Source organism: Lagopus muta, chromosome 1, assembly GCF_023343835.1.
Source record: "Lagopus muta isolate bLagMut1 chromosome 1, bLagMut1 primary, whole genome shotgun sequence".
In the NCBI taxonomy this organism is placed as follows: domain Eukaryota; kingdom Metazoa; phylum Chordata; class Aves; order Galliformes; family Phasianidae; genus Lagopus; species Lagopus muta.
Window position 1 is genome coordinate 109,456,114 of NC_064433.1, and position 15,177 is coordinate 109,471,290.

Consider the following 15,177-nt stretch of genomic DNA (forward strand, 5'->3'; position numbering starts at 1 on the left):
ATGCACATGGCAGCTCTGTGATTGATTGTGCTTCTTCTAATGTTAGACTTGTTCCCATCCATTTCCACCTCATTATTTTGATTATCTTACCTTTTGTCTTAATTCATTCCTCTGCTTCATTGATGTCTTGTCCTCAAAAAGTAGTTATTTTTATGTAAAAGTTTTTTTGTTTTGTTTTTTAATGAGTGGATGTACCATATGCAATTTTAGATTTAAGTTTTCGGGTTTTTTTGTTTGCTTGCCTTTGAATCCAGAAAAAGAGAAAATCCCTTAACTGGTAAAGTTGTTGGCATCAAGCTTATATTTGCTGTTAGTTAACATACTGTGAGAATTTTATCACCTTATTTTACTGTGCTCATCTGTGATGATTTATATAACATTGAAATGTTAAACTTTTGCTTATCTGCCACCTTTTCACTTGGTTGTCTTTATAGCCTAAGCAGTACTAACACTGTATTAAGTGTATTCTTAGAAAATAAATTGCAGCATCTTAACTGTAATTTCTGTGCAAGATAAAGCTAAAATATGAAAGTACTGTTTTGTTTTAAAAGGATTGATTGTGAGAAGTTGTTGATCTGTTTAATTCTGGGGATTAAGTTTTTGAGGGGAAAACAAAAATTTGCTGATTTTTTTTGTTTGTTTGTTTTGTTTTTACCTTTTCAGGTCAAAAAATTATATTGCCTATGCACTCCTTTGCACAGTTGAAAACTCTACATTTTGACCCTCCAAATGCTGTTGTCCATGTAGGTGGGAAGTTGTCTATTGAGTTGACTTTGATGAGCCAAATGCCCATTCCTATCCAAGTGGACCAGATTGCTATTCATGTTCACTTCAGCATTGAAAAGAATAATTACAGAAAAACAGCAGAGTGGCTCACTAAGCACAAAATCTCCAATGGTGTTATCAGCTTCCCAAATGAGGTTGTAGGATTTCCTTGGTCAAGAAACAACTTGCCTGCACTGGAGCTGTACGAAATGTATGAACGGAGTCCCTCAGATAACTCTTTGAACACAGCAGGAATTATCTGCAAAAATGTGCACATGCTACTACGAAGGCAAGAGAGCAGCAGTTCTCTGGATAAGCCCTCAGGGCTAACTCTAGAAGATGGGGCTCACGTGTTAAAATGTCGCAACTTGATACTGGAACCAGGGGTCAATAAAATAACGTTCAGTACTCAGGTATGTTTTTACAGTTGAGTGAACTAATATGTGGGAAAGAGCTAAAAGCAATGGCTGAGGAAGAGCATAGTTCTGGCAAGTGATATTTGAATTGCTTCCTGTTACAGTATGGGTTACGCTGTTCACATTGTGGAATTTCTTCTTATTGTTCTAGACCATAATTTCCCTTCAAAGAGGGAAATGTTGTGTTTGTTCTGGTTACTCTTTTTAATTACCCTCATTATTAATCACGCAGTGAATGAGAAGGGAAATACCATAAAGAACATAAGGAATCTCTGCTAAAGGAAGCTGAATGTACATGAGTAAACACATGTGGAAGTAGGAGGTCAGCAGCTAAATGCCACCCTCAGGGAAATGGCTGAAGTCCTGCTTCTGCCATATAGTACTGTATATAAAACTCCTCCGAGTCCTTATTTATATATGCATTGTAAGTCAGATTCCTACTTGGAGCTATCAGTTTTTTCCCTGCTTTCTTTTCCTCCAGCAAATTAGGAATTCTTAGTAATTGCTGAGATACTTAAGGATAGTAGTCTTCATCGCTTATGCTTGCATTATGTCACTACTAGTACTAGATGGTGTAGTAGCTAGAATCATAGAATTGCTCAGGTTGGAAAAGATCTTGAAGATTGAGTTCAACCCCAACCTAACCATACTACCCTAACTCTAACAAACCTCTGCCAAATCATGTCCCTGAGCACCGTGTCCAAATGGATTTTACACACATCCAGGGATGGTGACTCAACAACCCTTTCTGTAAAGAAGCGTTTCCTGATATCTAACCTTAACCTCCTCTGGCACAGCTTGAGGCTGTTTCCTCTCATCACCAGTGAGGAGAGACCAATCCCGCTCTGGCTGTAAGCACCTTTCAGATATTTGAAGAGAGCGGTAAGGCCTCCCTTCAGCCTCCTTTTCCCCAGACTAAAAAGCCTCATTTCCTTCAGTCTCTCCTCGTAGGGCATATTCCCCCAGCCTTTACCTTTTAGGCGGAGGTTTGTTAGAGTTAGGGTAGTATAGTTAGGTCAGGGTTGAACTCGATCTTCAAGATATTTTACCAAGCCTTGTTGCCCTTCTTTGGACCTGGATCTTGGATATCAGTCCTAGGTGTTTTTGGTAGTGTGGTGGTTTCTTGGTTTTTAAGTGCTTAATTCATTTTGTGACCTTTTACTTTTCTGTCTTGTGGTTAGTTTGTTAGTTATAATTGTTAATGAACTGGTGAAAGACATTTCCCTCCCAGCTTAATTCTAGTAAATAAAATGGCAAGCCTTTTCAAAAGTGATACTTCACCATCTGTTTGGAGTTTCTGAAGTAGGTGGTTCTGGCCTCAGAGTATCATTCTGTTCTTTGGATTGTACTGTCTCCCTCCTCACTTCTGCAACCCTTCATAGGAAAATGTTTAGTAGAGTTCAGTGCTACAGTAATGAACAACAGTGCAGTGAAAATTTGAGTGAGAGGACACTGATGTCTGAGTCACAGATGTCTTGGTGGTGCAGCTTTTCTGCATAACTTTTAATACTACTTAGATTTAATTCTACCCAGCATTAATATGTTTTATGAATTCCTCTTGGTAAAGTGGCACATGGAAAAAGAATACCTCTTACATCTGTAGTAGTAGTGGCTAAGTGTAAGTAGAATCAAGAATAAATACAGATGATAGTGCACTGGATTTGCTTTTTGTAATGTTATTGCAAAATATCTAGAATCTCATTATACAGGTCAAGGGAAGAGTTTGAGTGTGTTTGAACTGAATAGCTTGAGCTGAGGGCTGTGCCTGATATGAACATTGTAGGGTTTTATGAATGTTAGCTAAATAAGTACTTTGCTACTTGCTAAATATAATTTCAGTACTTAATAAAGTTATATTTTAATTATGTGCACTTGAGGAGGGAGGGGGGGGGGACAATTTATTTGGGGATTTTTTTTGTCTTGAGAGAGTAGCTGCTATATTAGTTATTCTGATTGGTGGTATGTGTTATATTCTTTCTTGACTTAGCATGCACTGTGGAGCTTACTACCTTAACATGAGAAAAGAAAAAAATTCTTGTCACTTATTGAATAACTCTTTTGATTTGTTTTTGTTTTGTTTTGATTTACAAATACAAAAGAGCTGAGAAAATACTTGTCCTTAATAGAAGGTTTGTTTTAGAAGTAATTCCTAAATTGAAAATGCCATTCCAATGTTTTCTTCAAAGGCCAAGGAACCTGGTACGTACACCCTCAGGCAACTGTGCACTTCAGTGGGAAAAATACAGTTTGTCCTTCTTCATATTTATCCAATAGTGCAGTATGATGTCTATTCTCAGGAGCCCCAGCTAAAAGTGGAACCGACGACTGGTAGGTGCAACTGCCGCACTGAATTTGATGAATTCTGTTATACTCTCCTTGGAACTAGATTGTGTTTTCTGCCTTGGATTTTTATTTGGGATGTTGTCTTTACTTTTAGTTTTGAGCTAGATTTTTTTCAAATTATTGATCCAATATGGTGTCAATTACGGCTTGTTTCTCACTAACTAATTGCAGAGCTTAGCTCAAACTGGAACGTGCAGTATCACTTAAATATTAGGTGTGATTTGAGTTCCCATGTGCATTAGGAAAACTCAGTGGTTAAATTTTTAATTGACTGATCAGTTAGTTCAGTCATGCCACAGTCTCTTTCATATTTAAGAAATGCATACTACAAACTGAGCTTGTCTGTTGATGGCGATAATATTAAGTTACTAGAATTCTTAATGCATCCATTGATTTCATGGATGGCTGAGAATTACTTGTTGTAGGATTTATTGTATTTAACATGCTGAAGTTCATAGTGATTTTGTTTTCAGGTTGGGGCAGATGAGTTAATAAGCATTTGTGCTATCATCCCAGTTAGAGGGATTGCTAATGTAAAGGAAGACGGGCATACTGGGGAGAGGGGAATTCATCATATTAGCTAACCGAGGAAATTGATGGATGTGATTCAGGTGTTTGAGAGTCTGTGTGCATACTTGCTTTCTTCTTGTCTTGTTTATGTAAATACACCATGTGGGTATGACTGGCACCACAGGTGCAGAAATATAAAGCAGTTTACAACATGGAGAATTCAGTAAAAAGCTTAGTAAATTCATCAGGCTTTTATCTTTCGCCGAATTCTGCGCTGCCAGAGCTGCACATTATATAAGTCAGCTAATCTAGACCTAGGTCAGATACATCAGGTTGTTTGAACTTGAGTGATCAAACCCATGGTAAAGGATTTAATACCAAAAGCCCAAACTTTTAAGTTGCCCTAAAATGTGTAACAGAGTGCTTGGAGGAACTGGTAGCAAACTTTAGCAGTGCACTGTAGCCACATACTAATAAGTACTGGAATCAGTTGACAATTTCTGCTTTCTTCTTCAGATAGCCTTTTGGCTGGCATTCCACAGAAGGTGAAATTCACAGTGACTACAGGTCATTACAGCATGAAGAGTGGAGATACTTTGCAGCTCAGTAATGCTGATGCCATGCCTATTCTGTACAATCCAGAGAGCAAGGCAGTGATCTATTCCAATACCAGAGGTAAGCAATCAAAATAATCTTTAGACAGCTGAAAATTCAGTAATCCTGAAGTAAAATTCATTAAGACAATTACACTTTTTCAGTAGTTGTTACTGAGAACAATTCTAAGGAACTGTAACTGAGTACTTCAGTGTTGAAGGGTCTTAAACTTCCACCTTCAGAGTAGTACTATGTACTTTTCAGTAAATACAACTGGGTGGCTTTTACATGTATGGATGAAATACCGTAGATACGGAGAAATAGCTGCTGGTTTCATGATTTCCAAATGTATGGTGGTGAGTTTCTATTACTATGCAGAGTGTATCATAACTAGGCAATACAGTTTTGTTGTCAAGTAGTCTGAGTGTGTTTTTACTTAGTGCTCTTTAGCCAGTGTTGCATTTAAATATGTGAAGTCAAAGGGTTTATTTTCCTTTCCTGAGTATGGGTGCTTTAGTGTATCTTCAGCTGCTTGAATACACTCTCAAGTTTTACATAAATGAGAACAGTCTTAATGGACATAATATAAATGAAATTGAAATATACTATACAGGTATGTACTCTATGATTAAAGTTGTGTAAAGAATCACAGAATATCTGGAGCTGTGAGTGGGCCCACAAGAATCATCAGTGCTAACTGTCCTGGCTCTGTACAGGGCCACCCAAAATCCAAACCCTATGTCAGAGAGCAGTATCCTGATGCTTCCTGAACTCCAGCACTGGTGGCCGTGCCCACCGCCCTGTGGTGCATCCCGTTCCCTGCCCACCGCCCTGTGGTGCAGCCTCTTTCCCTGACCCCCAGCTGCCCTCCCCTGACGCAGCTCCAGGCCGTTCCCTTGGGCCCTGTTGCTGTCACACAGAGCAGAGCTCAGTGCTGCCCCTTCGCTCCCATCAGCTGCCATCAGGCCTCCCCTCAGCTCCTCTGCTCTCTGCTGAGCACAGCGAGGGACCTCAGCTGCTCTTCCTACATCTTCTCTTCTAGATCCCTCCCCATCTTTGTTACCTTCCTTCAGACACTCTAACAGCTTTATGTCCTTACATCACAGCACCCAAACCCACACCCAGTGCTGGAGGTGAGGCCACATCGCATAGAGCAGAGAGGACAGCCCCTCCCCTCATCCAGCAGCGGTGCTGGGCCTGGTGCCTCCCTGGGTACAGCTGGCCCTTTGTGCTGCCATGGCAAGCTGCTGGCTCAGGTTCAACTCGCTGTCAACTAGAACACCCTTTCTGCAGGGCTGCTATCCAGCCTCTGAATAAGAAAATTTATTTCTGCATTTTCAGTAAACTGAAAAACTGTTAAGTTTCTTTGAAATAAAAATGAGTTATGAGAATAAGGAGGTGAAGGATATAGTGAAGGATATAGTGAGAAATTCAGTGTGCTAATTTAACTCTTCAGCTAATTCGAAGTCTTTTACCAAGTTGTCCTCTTGGTTTTTCCTTGAATGATGGAAGAAACTGCTGCAATAAATGTGGTTATTTTCTACAGTTGGAGAAGGATGGAGCATCAGTATTGAGAAGTTGTATACAGCAGTGGTATTTAAGATGTGTGGACTGTAGTTAATATGAGAAGGTTACTAGGGAGGTACGGGACATAGTTTCTCTTTTTTGTTTCTGAAAATATGAAGGTCTTGCTAGGTTATGTTACCATATGTTTTCTATGACAGGTCTATAGGCTCATTTCTGTACTTAATTACAGAAATAAGCTATGAGGGATAAGTGTTTTCAAATAACTTCCCTTTTCTGCAAAAAACACAGAAAAGATCTCAGAATCATCACTAAGAATTCAGTCTTCTGAAAAGATTACAAGCATCAATTTGCCAGTGGCTCCTGCATATCATGTGATTGAATTTGAACTAGAAGTCATGTATTTACCATCAGCCACAGAATCTGCAGAGGAGGGAGAAAATACTACAAATAAAGAAGTTCAGAGAAAAAACAAAGAAAAACAAAAACTGGACAACTGTATGGCTACTGTTGATCAAAAAGTAAGATGACATTTAATATTTTTATTATGAAATCTGTTTGGTCATGGGAACATGGACTTCACAAAATATTAAGTGAGGGTAATGGTGGGAAAAACTGCTTAGCGTTAGTGTTGAGCTAACTTTCCCTTAAAGATGTAAATACAAAAATCTCAATATGCAGTATCAATCTAGAGAATACATAAGCAGAAATCTACACTGTCTTCTATGTTGTCACATGCTCCTCTTGCTCATACTTGAATATTCATGTTCTGATGCTCAGCTTCTGTCTTTGTGAAGGTAGCATGGTGGTCTTTAAATCCACCTTTTTGATTAATGGGAAAAGTATTTCTTCTACTTGCAAAGTGTGTATCCTTCTATGTGAATATTATGGTTAAAAGGAATAGGTATAGATTAGCACTGCTAAAACGGGATGTGATAAATTATTTTAATTTATTTATATCAATTCCTCTTCTCTCCCCACACATTCCAAAAAATAATGTTAAATGTATGTGCAAGAGAAATGTAATAGTTAAGTGTGCTGCTTAAAGTTAAAATAGACAATATATTTTAAGCTTGTATTTAAGAAAATATTACGAAGGTATTTCAATAACAGTTTTTACAGCAATGTATTTAATATTGACCTTTTATCAGGTTATGATGTTAAGATGCTGTTGATAGTGACACTATCTTTCTTTTTTTCTTCTGTCCACCTTCCTTTATTTCTGGTGTTCAGAAGTGAGTGTAGGAGTTTCCGTGGGAAAATCTTCTTCAGTATTTCATACCTCACTCAGAAAAAAGCAAAAGGCTGATGTTTTTCAGATTAACTCTGACATACTATTTTGTTTTCTTTTTTATCTGGATTCATTAGACATAGACACTGAGCAAAGGTTTGTTTGGAAATTACGAGAAAAGTAAATCAAATCAAAGCCTGTTGTGAGCAACAACTTTGGTCTCTTTCTCTTTTAGGTAACCATTGATTGTCCTTGGTCGATTTATTCCACTATTATTGCATTAACATTCTGCATACCTTTTAATGCCAAGCATTCCTTATTGTCAGCTGGCAAACGGTAAAGAAATTAAGCATTTTTTATTTCTTTCTTCTAGGAAAATAGGGATCTGGAGTTTCATAAGTATTGTTTATAGCTGACTTTTTTTTATTATTATTGTGTTTTGAATGGGATTTCTGCTGTCCTACAGTTTCCTGCTGAAGGTTTGCATGTTTCCTGTAGTGTACTTTCTTAACAATAAAATAAGCACGTTTTCAACCTTTCTGGAAACGCTATCACCAGGTCATAGAATAATAGAATGGCCTGGGTTGAAAAGGACCAGTAATGATCATTGAGTTTCAACCCCCCTGCTATGTGCAGGCTTGCCAACCACCAGACCAGGCTGCCCAGAGCCACATCCAGCCTGGCCTTGAATGCCTCCAGAATTGGAGCATCCACAACCACCTTGGGCAACCTGTTCCAATGTGTCACCACCCTGTGTATGAAAAACTTCCTCCTAATATCTAACCTAAACCTCCCCTGTCTCAGTTTAAAACCATTCCCCCTTGTCCTATTACTATCCTTCAACATAAACAGTCGTACCCCCACCCATTTATATGCTCCCTTCAAGTATTGGAAGGCCACAATGAGGTCTCCCAAGAGCCTTCTCTTTTCCAAGCTAAACAAACCCATGTAAAATATATAAAATAAACCAAACTGATCTATTTCTATATAGTTACTTGTTTCTGTTTTACATGAAAGAGTGTGTTTTACATCTCTGTTTCTACAGATTAATAAATATTGAGAAAAGATTGAAAGAAATACACCTGCTTTTATATTTTTTGCATGAGCTGTTCACTTTACAACAAATTTATGGACCTTGTATTCTGTAAATGTAAAAATGGCAATTTGCTAGAAAATTCAACAAACTTCATGTTTTTCAGGAAGTATGTGCAAGTCTGCATACAGAATTTGTCAGAACTCTGCTTTCAGCTTTCAGACAATAACCTAAAAAATACTGCTGACTGTACAGATTTGCAGCTGGTACCTCTGAACTCTGAATCTCATCAGGTAAAAAGACTGTCCTGATGTTTTGTGAGCCTGTTGACAGGAAAGTTAGATGGAACTTCCTGCTAGTAATACCATTAGCACTTCTGTACGTAAGTTTTATAGGAAGGCTGATAATTGGTGTTGTTACATCTTTGTGATCTTCTGAGTAACTTTCATTCTTAAAGATGCTTTAGAAGGCACTGCTGATGTAGGATAAAATTCTAAAAGATGTGGAGATGATTAGCTTGTCCATTCGCTGCTAACCTTGTTTTTTTAAGCTATATTGATACCAGAATGTATGAATATATGTAGCAGGATGTGTATTTCCATTTCTCCATCAGAGGAAGGAAAACTAATGCTATAAACAATTTCTCTTTCAGGTCATATATAGTAAGCAATCAATATTCTTTGTGTGGGAATTGAAGTGGACAAAAGAGCTTCCTCTCTCCTTGCAGTGCCTGTTTTCAGTCAGCTTTTGTCCAGCTACCTCTGAAAAACAGTCTCATACCTTGAAGCCGTTCACTTATGAGTTCCAAGTGGAAAATTTTTTTGTAAGTATTCTCAAGTATAGTATGTGTTAACTGAATATGATTTCTTAATATACACCACACAAAGGGGAAGTCAAGAAAAATATTTTAGAAAATTCTCTTTGAATAATGAAATTGAAGATCATTGGAAAGCTGTGCATTCTATGTTGAATTGTAGAACTGAAAAAGAGGTAAATTATATGCTTACCCCGGTATAGGATAGGAGGAGACGAACACTTGTGTGAGTTTCCTTGAACTTGATTTTTGTTTCCTGTTTTGGTTTTGCTCTGTTTTTCTGCCTCTTTGGGGTGGTGATGTGGAGAATGTCTGTAGATTACCTACTGAGCTGCTTTTTTCCTGGAGACTTCAGGCAGCCCTCTCCAAAACAAACTGCCATTTCCAAAGATCTTTGCTATTGTAAGCATTTGAGTTGTTTTTGTAGTGCTTTTGTATTGATGAGCTCCTCTAATGAAATATTTAGGATTTGCTAGGCCATTATCTTAAGTGTTTCTTCTTTCCCCCTTATGGACAAACTTCTTTGATTGCTAGGAAGCTTAGGCTAGGTATGACTTCCCATTAAAAGAGCTTTATCAACATTACAAAAACTCATCTCTAAATTCAGTCATGTTGGCCTTTTTGATGCTTGGATAAAAGTAGCAGCATGAGAAATATTTCATTGGGTTAAATCCTTTTGCCTATTTTCAGTGTTGCTGTGTTTTTTGCCTGCTCATTACAAAACGGTGCTGAACAACAAGGTATCTTTTGCCTACTGGCATGTAACTAGTATTTTTATCACTTTTATCAGCATCCTTATGGATATACTTTTTTAAAGGGAGCTAAATGTTTCCAGCACTGATATTTCAATCCTTTTTCTTTGGGGGGAGTAGAAAGTTTAATTTTGTAGTAATTAAATTTGTTCTTTGATAATATGAACACCTTTATTCAGGGGACCATGATGGTATGAATGATAAGTAAGCTCGGAATTTTTGTGGAATGTCTGGGAAGAGAGGAGTCAGGAAGCTAATAAAAGTTTTTTCAGTTATAGTAAGGTAGATATCCATTTAAAAGTGCTGAAAGGCTGAACAGTTAAAAGCTTGGAAGTGGAGGGAACAATTGTGTGCTCTCTGCTGGTATCAAAAATAATTTAAATAAAATTTGGTTTAATTTTAGCAATAAAAACTTATGCACCCCACTTTTTTATTTCTTGATAACAGTACTCTTTTTCTTCCTTACAGACATTGTACCATGTGAAAACTGAAATTTTTCCACCACTGGGGACAGAGTACTGTAAAACAGGCTCACTATGCTCCTTAGAGGTGTCCATCACTCGTCTTGTTGACCTCTCAGAGGTTGACAGGGATGAAGCATTAACAGAATCAGATGGGTATTGCACAACAAAACTTATGTATGAAGGTAAGAATATTTTTTCTTACTCATACTGACATAGTTTTCTGATAGTTTAGTCTCAGTAATGTCACCTGTCAGACTTTCTGTGAAATACATTCTTGTATTGTGATTATGACTTCCCAGTGAAGCAGTTTTCATTTCATTAAGGGTGAGAATTGTGATTTAACCCTGGCACACAGCTATGTACCACAGAGCTGGTCTTTCACTTCTCCTCAGATGGCTCAGGGAGAGAATCAAAAAGATAAAATGAGAAAACTCATGGGTCAAGATAAAGACAATTGAACAGCTAAAGTAGACCAACTAAAGTAGAAGGTGCATGCACAAGCAAAGATAGATAAGGAATTGGTTCACTGCTTGCTATCTGCACACAGAAGTTCATCTGCTTCCAGGAAATCAGGTCTTTATCATGTATAATGGTTACTTGGGAATATAAGCGACGTTACTCCAGATGTTCCCCACCTCCCCTTTCCTCTGGCTTTTATTGCTGAGCAAAACACCATGTGGTATGGAACATCGCTTTGTTCAGTTTGGGCCAGCTGCTCTGGCTGTGTCCCCTCTTAGCTTCTTGTGTGCTCCTGGCCTCTTTGGTGACAGGACAGCATGAGAGGCAGAAAAGCCCTCGGTTCTGTGCAAGCACTGCTCTGCAACACTAAAACATCAGTGTGTTACCAATGCATAGCAAACCCAGAAATATGAGCTATATTAGTTACAGCTCATATAGCTCATTATATGAGCTGTAACTATGAAGAAAATTAACTCTATCCCAGCAAAATACGGGACAGTGAGAATATTTTATGAGTATTTTCTTTATTCATAAACTTGTCTTCAAGTGTAAGTGCTACTCAGGCTGCTTGAATGATTGTTTGAGGCAATGGTCCCTTTGGTGTAGGGCTGTTTTCTTACTTTGCACAGCTCTTATAGAATCACAGAGTGACTTGGCTTGGAAGGGACTTTAAAGCCATACAGTTTCACCCCACTAGTGCAACCCACTACATCAGATTGCCCAGGGCCCCAGCCAACTTCACACAGAAAATCCTGTGAGTTTTTAGATACTGCAAACATACTGATTTCAAAGTGTTCTATACTGGAGGTTCTTTTTTTCCAAGTAAGATTTTTGTAGTGTCTTCTCTTTGTTCTTGCAGTTGTTGACAACAGCAGTAACTGGGCAGTCTGCGGAAAAAGTTCTGGAGTGATATCTATGCCTGTAGCAGCTCAAGCAACTCACAAAGTCCACATGGAAGTGATGCCACTGTTTGCTGGATATCTACCTTTTCCTGATGTCAGATTATTTAAATACCTCCCTCATCATTCTGCTCACTCCATGCAACTTGATGCTGGTAAAGCTATCTTGAATACATGGCTTCTTAGAGAAATGGTTCTGCTTCTTCCATGTTCTTGAGTAAAGAGAAAAGCAAGGCAAGGAAGTGTACTGACCAAGTACCCTTAGATGTTTTTTTGTACTGATCTTCTTTTACAGTTCTAATTTGAAACATTTAAGGTGCTGCTTTAACAGGAGGTTTGATTTCAGGTTGCAGTCTTAACATGTGAGGGGAAATAATAAACACATTCTTTTTTTACTTCTTTTCTTACTTCCTTTAAAGGTTCTGCTGCAAATTAGTTATCACTTAATTTTTAATCAAGTGAACATTGATTTGATAATGAAACCTCAGGATTAGAAGATTGTCCCTTAACTGCATACTCACATCTCTGTTAGTTTTGAAAACACAGTTTTTGTAATGACCAACTGGAAATAGAAGTACTGAGAACCTGTGGCATATAAACCACGTCAAGGCTTAAACTACTGGAGACCTTGAGGTTTTTATTTGTACTGTTGAGTAGCTCCAGAGCTCTAGTGAGAATTCACTCCTGCAAACAACTTACCATTTGTCAGCAGCACTCCAGGAACTGCCAGTGTGCAATCTTCTAGTTTATGACAAATGTGAGGTAACACTACTCAAATTTTTCACATAAACCAATCTAATTCACACTGCCGAATCTGCTGCTTGCCAAACTTGAGCAGACTGTTACCTCAGCAGGGATGTTCAGTAACTGTTAACATATGGTAAGTTGACTGTGTGTCTGAGTTCTGAAATAATTTTGAGTTACTTGATCACTTCATAGAATGAAATTGTGGGTTTTTGTTTTGAACAGATAGCTGGATTGAAAATGATAACCTGTCTGTGGACAAGAATGTGGATGATCAAGCTGACAGCAGCAGCATAAGGAGCAGAGGTAGCTTGCATTCTGCAGCTAGTGGGGAACACAAAGGTTTGCCAATGCCCCGTCTGCAATCCTTTTCATCTGGTCAGGTCTTCAACTGCAGCACGGGTATGCAAATACTTGTCATTCCCAGCAAGGACGACCATGTTCTCGAAGTCAATATCACGTGACAACTCGGTATAAGAACAAGGAACACACAAACAAACAAAAACATTAGAAACTGGATATGAAAGCACTTTAAAGGATTATGACCTGATTAGTCTTTGTTGCAACATTTTAACGCTAAAGAAACCTATGGCACTCAACATTTACTGGCCATGGAAGCACCAGACAATTGTATCAATTTAAATGTACAGTGAAGCTTGTGTCAGCTAGTTTATATTGCCACTTTAATATGTTTTGTGTGAGCTATTGGGTTTTCTCCCTTCAGTCACATCCTGCATCTCAACACAGGGCAACAAAAACAAAATAAATCCAAATATTTGGACCACTTTTTTATTTTTGTCTGGCAGCTGATAGCTTAGTTTAATGCTTCCTACATATTTTAGAGTTGAGGTTTGGGTGACAAAATTATCCAAATCTTGGAATTTTATGTAATTTACAGGCTTTTCCACATGTGCCACAAGTACAGTAAAGCATACAACAACTTGTTCATCAACTTAATAGTTGCTTTCCTGATTTTTTTTTTTTCCTCTTTTTTTTCTTTTACATTGTTAATTCCTGTCATTGCAATCTTATATTAAACTTCCATCATTTGCATACTTAAATGCATGGAAGCACTACTGCTATAAACAATCTTAACTGAACAAAATTCCTTAATTTTTTTGAGGCTTTCTCCTTCACAGAGTATACACTGTGATGTCACATATTATATGGTTTTATTTTTTTGGGGGTGGGATGGGTGGGACATCCTCTTGCATAGTTCTTACCAAAGAAAGATACTGATAGAATTTAATAATAAATTATTTGGCTTATTGAGTTCCCAGATTAATTTCTTTTGTTAGCATTTCTAAGTGGCTTGGTTTTCTGCTCCAATTTTGAAATTGGGGCAAAAATTTCAGTATGAGATAATACTTGAACAGTCAACCTTTCATCACAGAGGCTTAGTGTAATTATTACTGATTAGAGGCCAGACTTCCGCATTCACGGGGGAAGAAAGAGGTTGGTTTGATATAGGAAAGCTTGCAGATGTAGAATAATTGTGAAGCAAAGTTAAAACATGTAACTTAAAGAATTTCATTATTTATATCTTGAAATGTAAATACAAAAAAGTGTTTAAAAGAGAAAGTGTAATTTTTGTGAATGTTGCAAATTCACCTGTGACTGGAAAAATTACAACTCCTGATGTCCTGCTTCTGGTATTGAAACTTGTGCATTTAATGTGAGAATGACCTTTTCTACTTGCAGTTCTATAATGGTGCATTGTGAACAGACTCCACAGAGGAAAACCATCCTATATCAGATATTTGTCAGTAAAGCTAAACATATTAGGAAAAAAAAAAAAAAAGGAACAGCTCATTAGGCAAATTTTTTTTTGTTATTTTCCTTTTTCTAAACTCAGGTTCTGCTAAATTACAAAGGGGAAGGAAAAAAATCCCTCTTTCCAAACTGAATTGCAGTTAAAGAGTGAAATATTGCATTGTTTTTGTTTTTGTTTTGTTTTCTTTTTATTTTTAAAGCAATGTCTAAATAGATGTAAAAAGTAGACCTGCTAGCTGAAAACGTTACTGTTACGCATCTTCTTTCTGTGAAGGAATGCCCTTTCTCTGTGGAAATCATACCATTTTGTTCTGGATAAAACCCAAAGCATCATTTAGTGTGAGTGAATGGCTGCTGGGATTCTTTGACTGGAAAAGGTAACGAGTTTGTGACTTTGACACTGCAGGTATTCTAATTGATTCCATTTTCATGGTTTGCTATTGAATCATTTTTCACATCGTTCTGTAATATACCGTTAGATTAAACACATTGTACTAAGATTGTTTAATGAAATTGTAAGCGTTACAGTTCTAAATATACATGTTTTAAAAAGAAATCCAAGTTCTCTACTGCTGTGACTTTTTTATTTTAAGAAGAGATTACTTCCACCTCTAGCCCAAGCTGCTTTCCTTTAGAAAGGCAGCCCGTTGATTAGGTGAAGGTAACGTGTGAGGCTCTAGGAGGGGCAGCGGCTTCGTGTCCTGCTGCAGGTCGGGCTCCCGAACCGCACGGTTATCATGGATCCCCTGAGTCCGGCTGGGATTCAGTCCGGTGCGCTCTAAGGCGCTCTTAGCGCGAACCCCGATACAAGCAGCGCCGCTGATGCCGTACATACGAAGGCGTAGGGGCGGGGCGG

At 38.0% G+C, this 15,177-nt stretch overlaps 1 protein-coding gene across 2 annotated transcripts in view; it reads left to right on the forward strand.

The window, feature by feature from the left end:
- The window catches only part of TRAPPC10 (trafficking protein particle complex subunit 10), a 41,251-nt gene extending 27,510 nt beyond the window's left edge, over nt 1–13,741 (forward strand). For both annotated transcript variants that reach the window (XM_048955799.1, XM_048955810.1), the window contains 10 exons: nt 664–1,178; nt 3,368–3,509; nt 4,551–4,709; nt 6,444–6,673; nt 7,619–7,719; nt 8,583–8,709; nt 9,069–9,239; nt 10,451–10,628; nt 11,765–11,959; nt 12,774–13,741. In XM_048955799.1, coding sequence (XP_048811756.1) covers nt 664–1,178; nt 3,368–3,509; nt 4,551–4,709; nt 6,444–6,673; nt 7,619–7,719; nt 8,583–8,709; nt 9,069–9,239; nt 10,451–10,628; nt 11,765–11,959; nt 12,774–13,012 — 2,057 coding nt within the window. In that variant the 3' untranslated portion in view covers nt 13,013–13,741. The remainder of the gene's footprint in view (nt 1–663; nt 1,179–3,367; nt 3,510–4,550; nt 4,710–6,443; nt 6,674–7,618; nt 7,720–8,582; nt 8,710–9,068; nt 9,240–10,450; nt 10,629–11,764; nt 11,960–12,773) is intronic.
- Nucleotides 13,742–15,177: the final 1,436 nt, after the last annotated feature.